At 44.3% G+C, this 15,229-nt stretch overlaps 1 protein-coding gene across 1 annotated transcript in view; it reads right to left on the bottom strand.

Moving 5' to 3' along the window:
* Window positions 1-9,232, bottom strand: part of PTCHD1 (patched domain containing 1) — a 27,094-nt gene extending 17,862 nt beyond the window's left edge. The window contains exons 1-2 of the mRNA XM_014308591.2: window positions 9,218-9,232; window positions 8,229-8,889 (exon numbers count right to left, since the gene is read on the bottom strand). Coding sequence (XP_014164066.1) covers window positions 8,229-8,889; window positions 9,218-9,232 — 676 coding nt within the window. The remainder of the gene's footprint in view (window positions 1-8,228; window positions 8,890-9,217) is intronic.
* Between the last annotated feature and the right edge of the window lie 5,997 nt (window positions 9,233-15,229).

Here is a 15,229-nt window from a genome sequence, read left to right as displayed (position 1 = left end):
CCTCATTGACCACCCAGGCCCAGTACATAAAGTGTACCACAAACGAATATATAAATATACACACACACATTCTACATGTAGCTACAGAGATAGAGACAAGATTCCCTTCTTTAACCTCTGAACTTCCAGTATATTCTCATACATGTGAAAGTTTCTCTTGAGGGATTTCACTACTTGAAGAAAATCAGGATGTCAGTGCCAAACTTTCGGTGCCTGTTGCTGTTTGGGACACCTCTGACAAAGCCCTCCACGGAGCCCTTGCATGCACTGAGCTCCCCACAGTTACAAGAATGCAGACAGTGACAGTGTAACAGCTTTCTGTTACTCTTTGCATAAATGAATGTTCATTGAACACGCCGCATCACCTGTAACATACTTTTCACAAGTGTATATTGGAGCACCAAAAATGAAGAGGAAATGGCTGTACAGCACTTGGTTTCAATATTAAGATGTTCTCTGGACTGACTTCCTATGGATACAGGTCCTCTCTTCCAAAAAACATTGTAAATTATCTGAGTCATCAGCAGTGTTCTGAAGCCAAGAAGCACGACCGTGTGCAGGGATTTCACTGGGCTTTGTGTTGGTGAAGGGGGAACCTGGGCACCATGTTGGCTGTGTGTCTGTCCTGTGTGCCAGCTGCAAGCTCTACCTGCTGCTTTTCAACTGCTCAGGAAAAGGCCGGTGTCTGAAACAGTCTGCACCATTTGCTTTTCAAGTCTATTTCTTTCCCATGCAATAGTGGCTTCTCTGTTTGGGTTCCTTAAGGGGCTGGAGACATCATCCTTCAGGAGGAGAGCTGGAGTGAGGAAGACCAGCAGGTGAAGGAGGTGATTAATCAGCTCCACTTTGGGTGGAAAGTGCTGACTTTGGTGAGCGGACTAATTGGAACATTGAGTGAGGAGAGGTGGCCTGGGAACCTAGTTCTGCTCTTACTCCCTCTTCCACATGAGGAACAGAAATACCATGTGATGCTTGAAGGACTGCATGCTGCTTAGAGATGTCATAAAAGACTGAGGGACTGAGAACAGAAAAGGGAGAAGAAAAAAGCATGATGAGGAAAGTGACATGCCTGGGATTCTGTCTGTTCAGGGTAGATAAAACCAGATAATTTTATTCATTTCTTAGAAGACGGATGAAAGGAACAAACCACAAAATGCTTTAGGACTGTAACTGAGCTGCACAGGGTTGAACTGGGAAAGCTGAGCAGATGGAGTGACAAAAAACCAAGTGTACTTCCAGGGCACTCTTGGAGTGCTTTGGCAGTACGAAAAAAGGAAAGGATGAATGGTGGAAACCACAAGCAGCTGAGATACAACTGCAGGGCACAGTGGGGACCTATCTGAGTGCCAAGGAAGTTGTGAAGAATATAGGGAAAATGGTGGAAGCAATGGGGCCAGCTGTGGCTGACGAGAGGGGAGGATGAGAGAGGAGAAATTTAAAAGAAAACCCAACCAAAATGGCAGAGGGGACACACTGACAGGAATGTGAAAACCAGCAGAAAAGATGAAGGAAGCTTAGTGAGACCAAAAGATGCTGAGAGTTGTGCAGGCATTAGGAAGGAGATGCCATGGCCTGGAGCAGGAAGATGGGTGAGACCTGCTGAAGGAGGCTGCCAGATACTGCAAAAGAGATGGATGAGATGGGAGAAAGAGACATGGGGGCAGCAGCTGAGCCAGATGAAGGAGGACATGCTTCTTCACAGCATGAAAGGACAGCAGAGGGACAGTTGGTCAGGTAGAACGAGAAAGCTTAGCTGGGGAATAAAAAAACAGACTCAGTGAGCTTCACATTTTTATTTACTGACTGCAGGAAAATTGGTGGAAAAATACTATACAAAGTCAAACATTTGGGAGTGTGTGTTACTTTTGCGTGTGGACTGAAAGGCAATGGGGAGACCTGTGGAGGGGCTGCTTCACTGTCTTTGAAACTCTATATGTAACCAGTGTTGACTCTTCAGTTTTATTGAACATAGCAAACACTTGGGTGCTTGATAGGGAGGATAATGGATGCTTTTCGGGCGTATGAATTTGGCAGATGTTGCAACTCTCTACCACCATGTTCTTCCAGAGAACTGAGTAGCTGTAGGGAGAATTGTAGGGGGGCACAGTATGTAATCTTATCCCCCAATGAGTTGCAGCTGGGGCCAATTAAGAACCACACCTGTAACCAATTAAGATCAAGTAGCATAAAAGGGTGGAGTCAGAGTAAGAGTCAGAAGACTGCAAGGATGAGGAGATGGCTGCTGTAAGGACCAGGATAGAGGACCCTGGGAGAGTCCGAGGATGAAGAGGATAGACAACCCCAGGAGAGGGTGAGGACCAGGAGAGTCCCAGGAGAAGATGGTGAGTTCCCCTGGAGGGGATAATCCAGAAGAGCGAAGACCCCAGGAGAGGGTTGGAGCATCACGAGAGGATGGACTCTGAAGCTATGGACATGCCAGGGCTCTGTAGCAATTTAGCAGCAATATCCTTCGCTGGATTGCTGCTGGATTAGCTGCAGATGCTTCAGGAAAAGCCCCTGGAGGGGATGGATTCTGTAATGTAACTCTTGTAATGTATTGTTGCAATGTATAAGTATTGTTGTAATGTGTATAGGACAACAAGCAGCAGCCAGGCCAGGTGCCTTACAGGAACTGAGGCACAGCACCAGTGAGCCCCATGTACTGGTGTGTGCTGGCCTGAACACCCTCAGGTTTTTGTGCTGCTTACCAGCTGTCCTGCTTGGTTTACTTGCCTGTTGCCTTCATGGTCCCTAACCTTCAGCAGTCCTCTCACCTGCTCTCCTGTGCTTTTCACTTCTATCATCAAACACACTGACCTCCCCTCTTCTGTTGCCTTTTTCCTTCCAACCTTCTTTCCCAACTGTCTCTGACCTCAGATCCCATCTATGGTGCTCTGACTTTTTGCATTTTTAAAGCCCCCATACAGGTATCTGAGCTCACTTTTCCATCAGCACAGCTCTCCCCAAGGCAAGCCATATGGAAGGTGTGCCCCCAACAAATCTGTGTTTCTATGAAGTGACTGGAACTTCTCTGCATCTGTAAGGTGCCACTACGAGCCCTGGTTCCTCCAGGTACCTTCCAAAGTGCTCCACACCTCACCTGCTCCTGTGCCTCCTCTGCAGCCCTGTAAGGGCATCCTTCTCCCCCTGACTTTCCTCCACTTGAGGAGGAACCTCAGGAGAACCCTGCCTGGGTCCTGCCTGACATTTCCACCTGCTCCTTCCCACACATCCCTCCCTGGATCTCTCTGCTGTCTGCTTTTCCTTTCTTTCATCCCAGAAGGGGCATCATGCAGGGTGGGATGCGATGGGGGTTGTAAGAAGGGGTTTTCATTTGCCCGTTTTTGCGGAGTTTCACACACGGCTGCCTATAACTTCCTTTTACAGTGTGCTACAAGCTGAAGGCACTCTCATAACTTCTACCTGGTTTTCCCCTGCCAGCATTGGAGGCTAAATATAAGCTCAGGGAGCTGGCCCTGTGTCCCTGCCCATATCTGGCAGCGCCCGGCGTTCCAGCGCGGTTCCACAGAGCCGATGCTTTTCATGAACTTGGCAGCTGAAGAGAGCCACTTCTCCCCGAGTAAGATGTATCCATTTCTGAAGGAACAGCAAACACACTGCTAGTCTGCAGTGCAAAGGGCTATGCTGCAATTTTCTTTTGAGTGCCTAGGTTCCACTCTGCCTCTGGGAAGGGAAAAAAAAGTCACGCCAAAAACTTGTTCAGACAGTGCTGGTTGTTGTCCAATGATTTGTTTGGTAACACTGTGATTTTTTGAGGGAAACATTATTTTTAAAGGTTTGGCAGTTTTTAAACAGCATTTAATGTGTAAGGGAAACTTATGATGGATATATTAGCATCTGTGCCAGACCAAACATCTGTAGTTTTTAATGAAGAAGGCAACAGGAAATCAGAATTTTAATTCTGTTTTTCAGCTGACACTATAAATCAGCTATTTTAAACCCAACCTAGCTGTAGAATTAATTTTTTTTGCTTCCTATGGCCAAAAATGAACATCCCTAATTCAGCAAAGTATTCACAAGATCTAGACATGTCAGCAAACTTGTCCTTAAATTACTTGTTTGCACACTGATAGATGTGGATGGCAGTTTTTAAAAAACCAGAAACATGAGCTAATTCATACTATGTCCAGACAAATGGTGGGAGCCTGCTAATTTTCCCAGGTTTTAGGCTTCACTTTCAGATTGGAAGTACCTGTGTTAACCTATAACTAGAGAAGAGCAGCTCCCAGTTTGACTTGACAAGATATCCCAGAGAAAAGAGTGGCTGCAGCCAGCCCTGACTCTGCTGCCTCGCCCCACAGCCATCAGTGGGGTTCAGGCCAGTCCCAGCCACAGCCTCTCACAGATGGACCTCCAGGCATCAAAGGGAACCTTCACTATTTAGTATCTGCTGGGGAAGGGGGTCTCTGGCAACATTTCTCCCAGCTTCAGTTTTTGCCATTGAGTCAGAAATCAGGGACAACAAAAAAAGAAACCTGCCTCACCATAAAAATCGTCACAGTAGTGACATACTCAGACTATGTAGAGTCATCTTTTGTAAGATGGGTTACAGTAATCTGCCTTAATCAAAAGTAAAATAAATTAGAATAAACTACCATGATTAAATCCAAAGTATGAAGTGTTTAAACTGGCATGTCATATTTAACAGGTGGAGTAGGCAAAAGATATTCCTGCCTACACTTACACAGCCTGAGCTTAAGACTGTAATTTGGTAAGTAATGGTAATTTAGTAACTTTTAAAATTCCCTGTTGATGCAAAAGCTGAGGATTCAACATCTACAGAGGCTGGTACCCTTCACTGTAGCTTGTTTGTTCTTGGAAATGGCTGATGAATAAGGGATGTCAAGGAAAACAGGATGAATGGAAGAAGTATTACAAAGCACTTTGATCAGACTATTTTCCAGACATACTGCCTATATTTTTAGACTGGGCTTGTGACTGGACAACCTATTCAGAAAGTAATTCTTGAAAATATGAAAAGGTTGATAATTGCAAAACATTGCTGACCAGCTAATACATCTTGGAGACAGTGATGGTCTCCAGATAAACTTATTGAGGAGAAATGGTGTGAGGTAAACGAGCTATAATTCAGCAAGGACAGGGGCAAACTTCTGCATGTTGTTTGGAATAAATGGCTGTGAAAACAGGGTAGAAAATGACATGAAGGATCTGTGAATTACCATGTACCACCAACCAAATGCCAACTATTTCATACTGCTGAGAAAAAAATGAATGACATATGGCGATGTATGAACAGCAGTGCCATATGCAAGATGTGAAAAATCCTCCTCCTACTCTACATGCTGCTGAAAGCCTCAGTCTGAATCCTGTGCCTGGATTTAGGCACCACACTCCATGGAAGATGTGGAATGGCCAAAAGTAAGAAGATTGCTGGAAGTCTGGTAAACACAGTCTGTGTGAGTCTGAGGAAAGCTGGGATGAAAAGGAAGAAGACTGGGCAAGTGAGAGTGGTACCAAATAAGCAAAGAAAAAGAAAATAAATTATTTTCCTGATGCAATGGATAAATAAGGAGGACAGCTAAGTCACAAAAGGGGAACTCAGGTTAGACATGATGCAAATGTTGTAGTGGTTGTGCAGTGAAACACAGAAGGAAGTGGTCCAAGGAGGAGACAGAGTGCATGATGAAAACTATTTGTTATGAAAGATGTAATCTCATCCTGTGTCAAATGATGTCTGGAGAGTGTCCCCCCGCCTCCGCAACGCTGATGAAAAGTTAAAAATCCTCAGCTGCTATAAACCAGGGAAACTTCATTAATGTTGTATACCAGTAAAGGGGCTGTGCCTGAAATGTGTCCGGTGTAATTGTTTTTTCTATCTCATTTCTGCTTTTAGCCATGAGATTATGAGTAATAGGTACAGGGCTGCGTCGTTAGCCAGAAATCCTTTAGCTTTCTAAAGGTCAGTTAATCTATGATCTAATCTGATGGTCACTGGAATTAAGTGGAAGCAGTTCAGCGGGCTGTGATGGAGGCTCTTGGTGTCTGTAGCCTTCAGTTGCCTTGACTTAAAACATCCTTTATAAGCAAAACAACATCTAGGTATGAAATACATCTCAAAACACATGAATCTTGCCTTTGTACTTCAAGAAGAAAAAAAAAAAAAGGCTAACCTGCCTTTCTAGCTATCTGCCAGCTTTAAACAGTTCTCATTAAAAACTCCAAAATGCTGTCAGTGCCTTCTGTTCACCTGTTGATATTCCCATCCCTTGGGAGATTTTATGCAGCTGGGGAAGCGGGCAAGATTTACATGAACTTGGCTGCTCTATTTTGACTTGTTCATACTGGGAGCTGAGCTGCCCTTTTAAGAGTGGAATACTTCAACCAAGCAAGAGCAAAAAAAAAATCAGGAAAAAGAAAAAAAAAACAAAACTAAAAGAAAAGCAGAATTGACTATACAGCCTGGCACTTAAAGGAGCACTAAAATAGACATGTGAAACTTTTCATAGTTATCTGTAAGTCTTTGAGGATTTCAAGTCTCAGCATTGTCACTACTAGTAAATTAAAGATCTGAGAGGTTGTTGCAGTGAGCAGATATTTGATCCCTAAACAAAGCTAATATTTCATAATTTTGAATCAGTTTTCCCACGTACTTTCATTTCATATGTCTGGACTTTGGACTGCTTTTCTGCTACTCTTGTAACACATCAGAAAATCCCCTCCTATCTAAAGTTACACTTAATATACACTACTTAGTTTGAGAAATTGAATTTTATAATACATGAATCGGCATAAAAACCCACCAAAAAAACCCAGAGACTCAGGTCAGAAAGATACCCTTCTTTTGACTCTGACTTTCTGGTGCTGCATTTCCTCTAGATTACAATGTAGTTTAATTTTCACGGATGTCATCTGAAAATGACAGCCGATGTAATGTAGCTGGATTCTGTTTGTCACTGAATATATTCCGTATGTTAACTGGTAGTGTGATGCACTGAAGCATAGTCTTTAATTAAAGTGCAACAATACCACAGTGCAGCAGCACTACAGTACCAGCACAGCACAGGAACCTGGCGCTGGATATAAAAATAGCTGTGCTCAAAACGTGTCATATCACTACATGATGTGACTAAGTCAGTGGAGACACTCTTACACTTGAAACCTGAAGGATTACTGAACACTGATTTTCAGCTGGGGAAGCTGTGATCAAATCAGTGCATGTATTATTCTCCACAAATGAATAATGGCGTGAACAAGGACATATTAAACACCTACAGTGCACAAAGCTTTTCACACTGGTTATGAACCAAAAACAAACAAAGAGGCTCTGAACTCTCCAGAGCTCTCGTTTTGTCTCCCGTGAAGTCCTCCTGCCTCTTTGGGTACAATATACAGAATTCCCACAAATGCCCCGGTGCCAGCAGGAGAGGGCTCTGACTCTGGTTGGGGAGCAAGATGACCAGACTTCTGTCCTCCCCTTCATTGCCCTCCACAAAAACAAAACAAAACAAACTGAAACCACTCCATACTCCCCAGTGAGTGAAGGTAGAAGAAAACCCAGGGAGATGAAGATGTCTCTGCTGGCACAGGAGCCAGGGAACAGCCCCTTCCCACAACCCTCTGCCGTGGGATGTACTGGTGCTGAGCTTGCAGGTCCATCCCTGACCAGGGCTGCCAAAGTTCTCTACCCCAGGGCTGTGAAACTCTCCCTACACTTGCTCAGCCAACACAAGAACTTCTGGAGAAATGCAACCCAGAACCAACCACTGCTCTTATCCCACAGGGAGACACCTGCCAAGCCAGGACAGCATCACTCTGGTCTCCAAAGGAGCCAGCATTCCCTCAATGCCCAACACGGGCAGCCCTTTGATTTGCCAGCACAGCTGATGCTGTCAGTGTTGCATGGGGACCACTGCAAAGGTCTCCCTCCAAAACCAGAATCACAACATCCACAGAGAAGCAGCAGCTGGGCTCCCTCTCTGCTAAAGGCACGGCATTTGCACATCCTTGTTCCTTTCTACTGCACAGGCTCCACATCCCACAGCCTTGTGCTATGCCATACTGGAGCCCCAGGCATGATTTTAACATCCAGGCACCATAAAAACAGTTTAGGAAAAGAGGCAGTGTGGATTTGGCATGGGGCAGTGCTGCAGGAATGAGACAACAGGAACCATGCAGTGATGCTTGTCTGCTTGCTGGGAAATGCATCAGGGACGCACAAACACACAAAAGAGAGAGGAGATAGTTACCTAACATGACGAAGGGGATTCCCAGGAAGGTGGAATTGTATTTCCCACCAGTGAGATTGATGATCCCAGCAGCAGTCAGGGTGGCAAGGGTCACTGTCAGCAATCCCAGCAGGCCAAGCCAGGGTTTGCTGCGGACACAATCCTGCATGGAGCAGCAGAGAATGGCCAAGGTGACCACAAGGACCAAGCTCGTGATCAGGTAGCGTTCTGACACCCTGCTCGTCTTCTGGAAATCCTCCTTCAGCGAAGAGGAAGTGAAAGGATACATTTTGACTTTCCTGTTGGATTTCTGGAAAAGTTCAACAGTGTCACAAAAAATGGATTCCCACTTCTCTGCCACCATGTCATTCAAGGAGTTGATTGCCTGCAAGTAGTAGGTGAGCTGAATGGCTTCTGCAGACTTCACCCGGTCCTTGCTGTGCACAGTAACCCCACCGAGCTGATGCCCATTGTACACTTCCCTGCCATCCTTTAAGTGAGTAATCGGGTAAGTGATTGCAAAATTAGTTCGATTAGAAGAACGAGCAGCCTTTAATTCCTCCAGTACATGCACTATGTCGTCCACTATGCATGTCTTGTCATTGTTCAGGATACATATATGGGCAAACGTGTAATTGAAACCAGGTCTTTGAACTTGGATCCTGGTCACTGCAGAGTGAAACTACAAGGAAAAGAGAAATCACACACGTTATTCACCAGTTCCTCTCCCACAGCAGCAGCCAGAACCACAGCAGCTCCTCGCCGCCGTCCCTTCGCTATTGATCTAAGCAACAACAACAAAAGTTCTGGTGACTGCAGTATTAATAGCACAGTCATTGCAAAAAAAAAAAAAGAAAAAAAAAAAGGAAACATGCATTAAATCAGCAGTATTATTCCCCTGTGTCCTTTGCTGGTAACTCTGGCATAATGTGATGTCTGTATCTGCCACATGCAGCTGCTGTTTGGCCTCTCTAAATAAGTAAACTCAACAGGTCCAGCTAAAGCCCAACCATGTCCAAGGACATTGTTGTGCTCAGGATTACCCAATTACCCTCTCAAGAGATCAGCCTGAATTACAGAAGGCAGAAGAGCACTGTGACCAGGCGTGCCACCTGTGCAGGATGCACTGCCAGCCTGGCAGTGCAGGGGACCAGCACAGGCCACAGCTGCATGTCCTACCTGTAGAGACTGCTGGCACAGCAGGGAAAAGAGATCTGGCAATAATTAGTTTGCCCTCTTTTGTCCTCCCTCTTTCCCCCATCAAATCCTCAGCAGTCTGAGAGTAGGAAGCAATGGCAGAGACAGACACTGATTTTCTCTTGCTCTCTCTGAGAGGTTCTATTAATTAGTGAGGGTCCCCTAACTTTAGAGTTTGTAGGTTATTTAGGTCTAGCAGCTCTTAGTGCACCTTCTTTTTTGTTTCTCATCCTTCTGAAATTTGCCATGCCTGAGCTCTGATCTCAAAAATATTCAGTTATTTTTGAGCATCAGAAAGCCAGAAAAAATTACCATCTCTTCTTGAAAAAATACAGAAAATTCTTGTAACCTTTTCTGAATCCATTTTAGTCAACATAGAAGAAACAAGAAATTTGAGATATGGCAAAAGAATAGCCCTAATAGGCTAGGGTTACAGTGTTTTTCAGAAATAAAATATTGAGTATGCTATTGTGTATCATTCTGTCTGGTGATAAACACTGTTTAAAAAATAGAAGATGGTGTGCAGGAGAGCAATAGAGCTTATACACTCTTCTGGGGGCAAAGGAAAAAATGTCTAATAATCCTGGCTAATCTCCTGTATCTGTTGAAACTAAACAGTCATAGTGACTTTTGTGCGGTATTTGAGACTTATTTGCAGCATCCCACCCAGCCACCCTTCCCCCTCCTAATTTATATGGTACTATCAATCTGATTGTTTTGTGATTCCATTGCACACTCTGTGATGGGTATAAATTTCATTATGTTGCCTCCATTCCACAGGATAATATAACATCATATAGACAAAGATTACAACATTCCTATATTCTCATCTTGTTTCTCTAGGAGCTTGGGGGTGTATTTTTCCACCTTTGAGTAGCTTTGATTTTTTTGACAGAAATAACAGTTCAATACCGACATTAGGAACATAAGTTTGAGAAATGAACTGAACTAACAAATCTTTTCACAGTTCTGTGAGAACACGATACCTGGCCATGGTGAGAAGCAAAATTTTCCATTGTGGTGGGAGAAAAAATGTAATTTTCTGTGCAACAGTTTAGAGTCTTTTGCACAATTTCTTCTAAAACAAAACAAAATAAAATATTTGCAGGAACATGACAAAAAATTTAACCTCTATGGGGAATACTTCCCATCTTTTCAGTCTGGAGTTGCAAAGTTCCGCTGTTTTGGGGTACAAATTCTATTGTAAGTGACTACAATTTGGGGAAAATGCCCTGATTTACCAGATCAAAGACAGATATCTGATTTTAATTTTTTTGCAGTGGGAGCTACTGAATGGTTTTCATTGACAACAGCTATAAAACAAGACGTCACATAAAGAATTGCAGCTGAGGGAAACCAGGAGGAATAGAAGGAATTTCCTGCCTTTATTAGATTCACAATACAACTTCTTCAGAGAGGATCTATGGAGTGACACAATGCAGAAGAAACTAAACTGACATGAAACTTTTATCAAACAGTGTGTATTGCTATTTACCCACCCTGCCTCTCTGCAGCATTTGCTTCCTTCCACATCTGAAGCACTTTTAATATTTAGGTTATAAAATAACCTCATCTCTTATTTCATCTTTAGTGAAAGGCTAGAAGCTAAATGTCATACCTAAAATACTCCTTTCCTCTTGGAAATGATCATTCCAGGCTGAGGAGCTTGTTCTGCAGCAGTGGCCTGGTGCTTCCGAGACTGTGCTGGGCTAGAGCAGGCGCTGCATGGGGAGGACCTGCCCATCCCACCTCTCAGCAATGGGGCTTTGGGGAAGACAGGGAAGCAGGCAGACAGCTCTGTGCCCTGGCACATCCTGGCAGCTGAGCAGCCCCTGGAGTTGGCTGCAAGCTTGTGCAGTTTAGAGCAGCTTTGAGAGATATTCTGAGCTTTGCCAATGGCCACAATGTTTGGTCTCAAATTGGCGGCAAACAGCCAAAGAAGAGGAAAGCTTGCCATTCCCTCCATCCCAACAAAGGATGCTGAGAACTGCACCAGCATGCCCAGGGATTCAGCACTGGGAATTCTGACCCAGACTTTCCTTCTCAAGACAAACACAACACTTTATCTGCACTTTTTTCAGACTGGATGCTAGGAAAGCCCTCTGCTGCCTCAGTGCAGGGCAGGGTGTGCTGCAGCATGGTGCAGGCTCTCTCTCCTTTCTGCCTTTGCTTGCCTGTGGCAGCCTGTGAGCCACAGGATGCTGCCTCCTCTCTGATGAGAGCTGCAGTCCCATGGCACTCTCCTCTCTGCTGCCATGCTAGGAATTCAGCTGTGCCACAGTCATAACCCTGGGTGAGTGGGTTCCACAGAAAACAGAAGCTCCAAGAGCTTACAAGGGCACATCCTGTGAGTTCACAGGATTGCACAGTCTGCAATTTGGCTTACCTATGGAACACCAGGAGGTCCCCCAGGAAACTTCAGTCTGATGGTAAAGGCTGTTGTGTGATGGGGAACATTAGCAATATGCTAATGCATAGTGCATATTGCACTCCTCAGTGCAGAGGTTTCTAATAGCAAGTAACCATTTAACTTGGAACAAACCTGGCACCTAGTCCTGGGACAAATGACTGACTACCAGATCCTCATTGATCCAGCTGCTCTTATCCTTACTGATCCTATGAGGAGAAAGGGAAATTAAAAGGAATAACAAAATCTGAATGAATGGGTCTTCTTGAAGGGAGACATGCACTGCTTGCTCATCACTCCCAGCTTTTTTCAGCTAGCTAACAGTGCAAGGAACCAAAAAGCAGCTCACTGCTGAGATGCCAGAGCACTGCAGCATGAGAACTGCACAGCCCCACCTAAGCTCCCTCACCATGGTGGCACACAGTCCCTGAAAGTGTTCAGACATGAAATAATAACATCCACTTCTTCCTTCTGCCATTGTTTAAACAGTGACCATTCATTGGACTTCCCCTCTGCCTTCTGAAAATGGTATTTAGGTGTCCTGCACCATCTTAGAGATTTCTAGAATTGTGTTTTCCTTTAGTCTTTAGTCATTTGCATTTGGTAACACCTTGGTCTTGGTCTTCGCTTACTTTAAATCCCATGCTCACTCGGTTATTTATTTTAGACAGAGAGGAATGATGGCTTCAACACGGAGACAAATCCCTTGCAACAAATATCTCCAGGTGAGGGCTGTACTGGTCTCACACCTCCCCACCAAGCCATGTTTAAGCCTGTGGCACAGCTGACAGATGAGAGGTGGTGAAACTGCACTTCCCTGCCAGCTGGTTCTGTCCATGGGCCCAGGAGGGGATGCCCAGAAGCAAAAATCCTTCCACTCATCCTGGGCTATGCCATTTGCACCAGGGCCTCAGAGAGCCATGGCTGAAAGTTCTTCAAACTGTTTTATTTTTGCTGGTCCTCCTATCCTTGCCACTCGCACAGGAAGACAGGTGCTGGGAACCAGAGCCCCTCAGTTTGGGTGCCCTGGGATGGCCAAGCCCCACACTGGGCTCTATGAGCCAGCTCTCCACTGTCCAGAGCTTGGCACAACTTTCAGCAGCGCCATCAAAGCTGAGCCTGAAGGCAAAAGGTTGTACTTGGAGATGTATGGTCAGGACAGAAAGGAAAGCCTGTTTTTATTCTTAAGTCCCTGCAAAAATGCAGGAAGCTACAAGAAGGGGTGAGAAAAACCTGTACCCCTTTGCTTTGTCGAAAAATCCTTTAATTCAAAAGTGAGAAGGTATTACCAGAATTTTGTTAATTTAATCAGGTAACAAAGAAGTCTGCAGCCTCCCTGTGAAGGAAACAGATCCCTTCCCAGCAGGGATGGGTTAGAAACTGCTGATTCATCTGCACAATGGTCCAATCCCAGAAATCCTTTAAACTCATATTACATAATTTCCTACCCCAATCAAATCTATGGGCAAAGGGGATGAGAACCCAACCACCAGTGTCCCACTTGGATCTCACCTTGCTGGTGGCACAGTTTGGCTCCCAGGGAAACTCCACAGTGACAGCCACAGCAAAATGCAGTGGGACCATTTCAGTCTTTAACAAGCTCCCATGCCCAGCTCATGAAATCATATCCTGCCTCTCCTGGAAGCTGGGTCAGCCACAGACACCATTTCTAATCATAAGGATGTGTACAGCTACCTCCTGCTTATCATACATACCTCAAAAATATGTTTGGTTTTGCTGCTGAGCAGTGATATGTGGTGTTTATAGAGGACATAACTCATTGTAAGGACTCGACTATACTTTGTACTTGACATGCAGTCAATGAATGGCCAATGAGACAAAACTAGCTAGATATATGGATGTCCTCCTGCACTGCCAATGATCTGGCAGGCAGACGTGTTTAACTCTCAGGAGCACCATCTTTGCAAAGCCGTATTACTTTGTTGTTGCTGCTATTATTTGACTTATTTAGTCTTGCAGTCTCCATCTGATGGTTCAAATCCAATATTAGCTTTGCTTTTCAGTGTTGCTACTCTTAGAATATTTTCGCTGTCACTTTCACCAGGTCTGTTTTTTCTGAGTCCTAGAGCCTGAAGTATTGCCTTTTTTTTTTTTTAATCACAGCTTTCATTAAAAAAAAAAGAAAAAAATTCTAAACTCATGATTATGGAGGAAAGCCTGAGAAGGCTCTGAACTCATTACCTATTACTGTTTAGAATTTTATTACTGTTTTGGATTCGAGACTGAAAAACTAGAAAGCAGGATGAAGACAATAATTTTAAATATACACTTCTTTTTTATGAGAAGCTGGTTTACTCTTTTAGTAATTTTTACAGGTAACTTGTGCCAAGGAAAATGAAGAGGAGAAAACGTCTTTAATGGACAGCTATAAATTTCTCCACTTCTTCTATGATCTCAGTAATCTCTGGCATTTCATACCTTTGCAGTGTACTTTTTTATTCACGTCAAGAGGTGGCCTCAGTCAAAACATAAAAAGGTTATGAGAGGGAAAAGACTTGCACAGCTTCCAGCTTAATTTACAAAAAATCCCCACTGTGGGTTCTGCGGATAGGGGCAGAATTAAACTCTCAAGAGCGCATTTTCATCAGAAGGTGCAGAGAGGGAGGGCAAGGGAGCCCCTGGCCAGGCTGTGCCCTGCTGTCAGTCCAAGACCATGGGTTCAGGGTAAGGGTTCAAAGAGGGTGGTGGGCAGTGGCCTCCTCACCATGCCAGCCTAGCAAGGGATGAATTGCCTGCACACAGCCAGCAGAGGAAGCCAACAGATCCTAATGGCTCGGGATAAACATTAGAAGTCACAGCTGGAGAGCAAGCAGCAAGGATCGCTCTGAGTAGTTTGGCTCTTTTTCTCAGTCCTACAATCAGGTTTCCCGAAGAGATGCTAAGATACTAATTATGCACGGGATTTATTTTTGCAACTAATTTTTTCAGCTGTCTAAACCACAAGGATTTATCTTTTCTCTGAACAATTTTCATAAAAATAAAATCTAAAAATGGTTCAACTACAAGTCATCAACTGAGGGACAACTATTAGTGCTTGAAGCGGCAGATGTGCATACATTTACATTTCCATCTGTCTTCTTGGTAGCTACAGAAAATCGCTAGATATGATTTTTCTCTTCTAATCTGAAGTGGAGAAGCTTTTCTAATCAATACCATCTTAATTCTGACACCTTGTAAATCTGCCTGAATTTGTTCCACCGAGAGAAGCCCACTCTGTTTTTTGGGCGGACTGCTGCTGGATGACAGGACACCTGGGCAGCAGAAACCTCTCTGCGCAGCCTGGTGTGCAGCAACAAGATAAATTTTTCATGATGGGGAAAAAAGAATAAAACTTCGCTCCTCTGTCTGATCTTGCATCAGTTCCACCACGGGTGGCTTTCTCCATGCACTTCAGATG

This window comes from Geospiza fortis, unplaced genomic scaffold, assembly GCF_000277835.1.
Source record: "Geospiza fortis unplaced genomic scaffold, GeoFor_1.0 scaffold161, whole genome shotgun sequence".
Taxonomy (NCBI): domain Eukaryota; kingdom Metazoa; phylum Chordata; class Aves; order Passeriformes; family Thraupidae; genus Geospiza; species Geospiza fortis.
The sequence above is the reverse complement of the archived record's forward strand: the minus strand, read 5'-3'. Positions and strand labels throughout refer to the sequence as shown.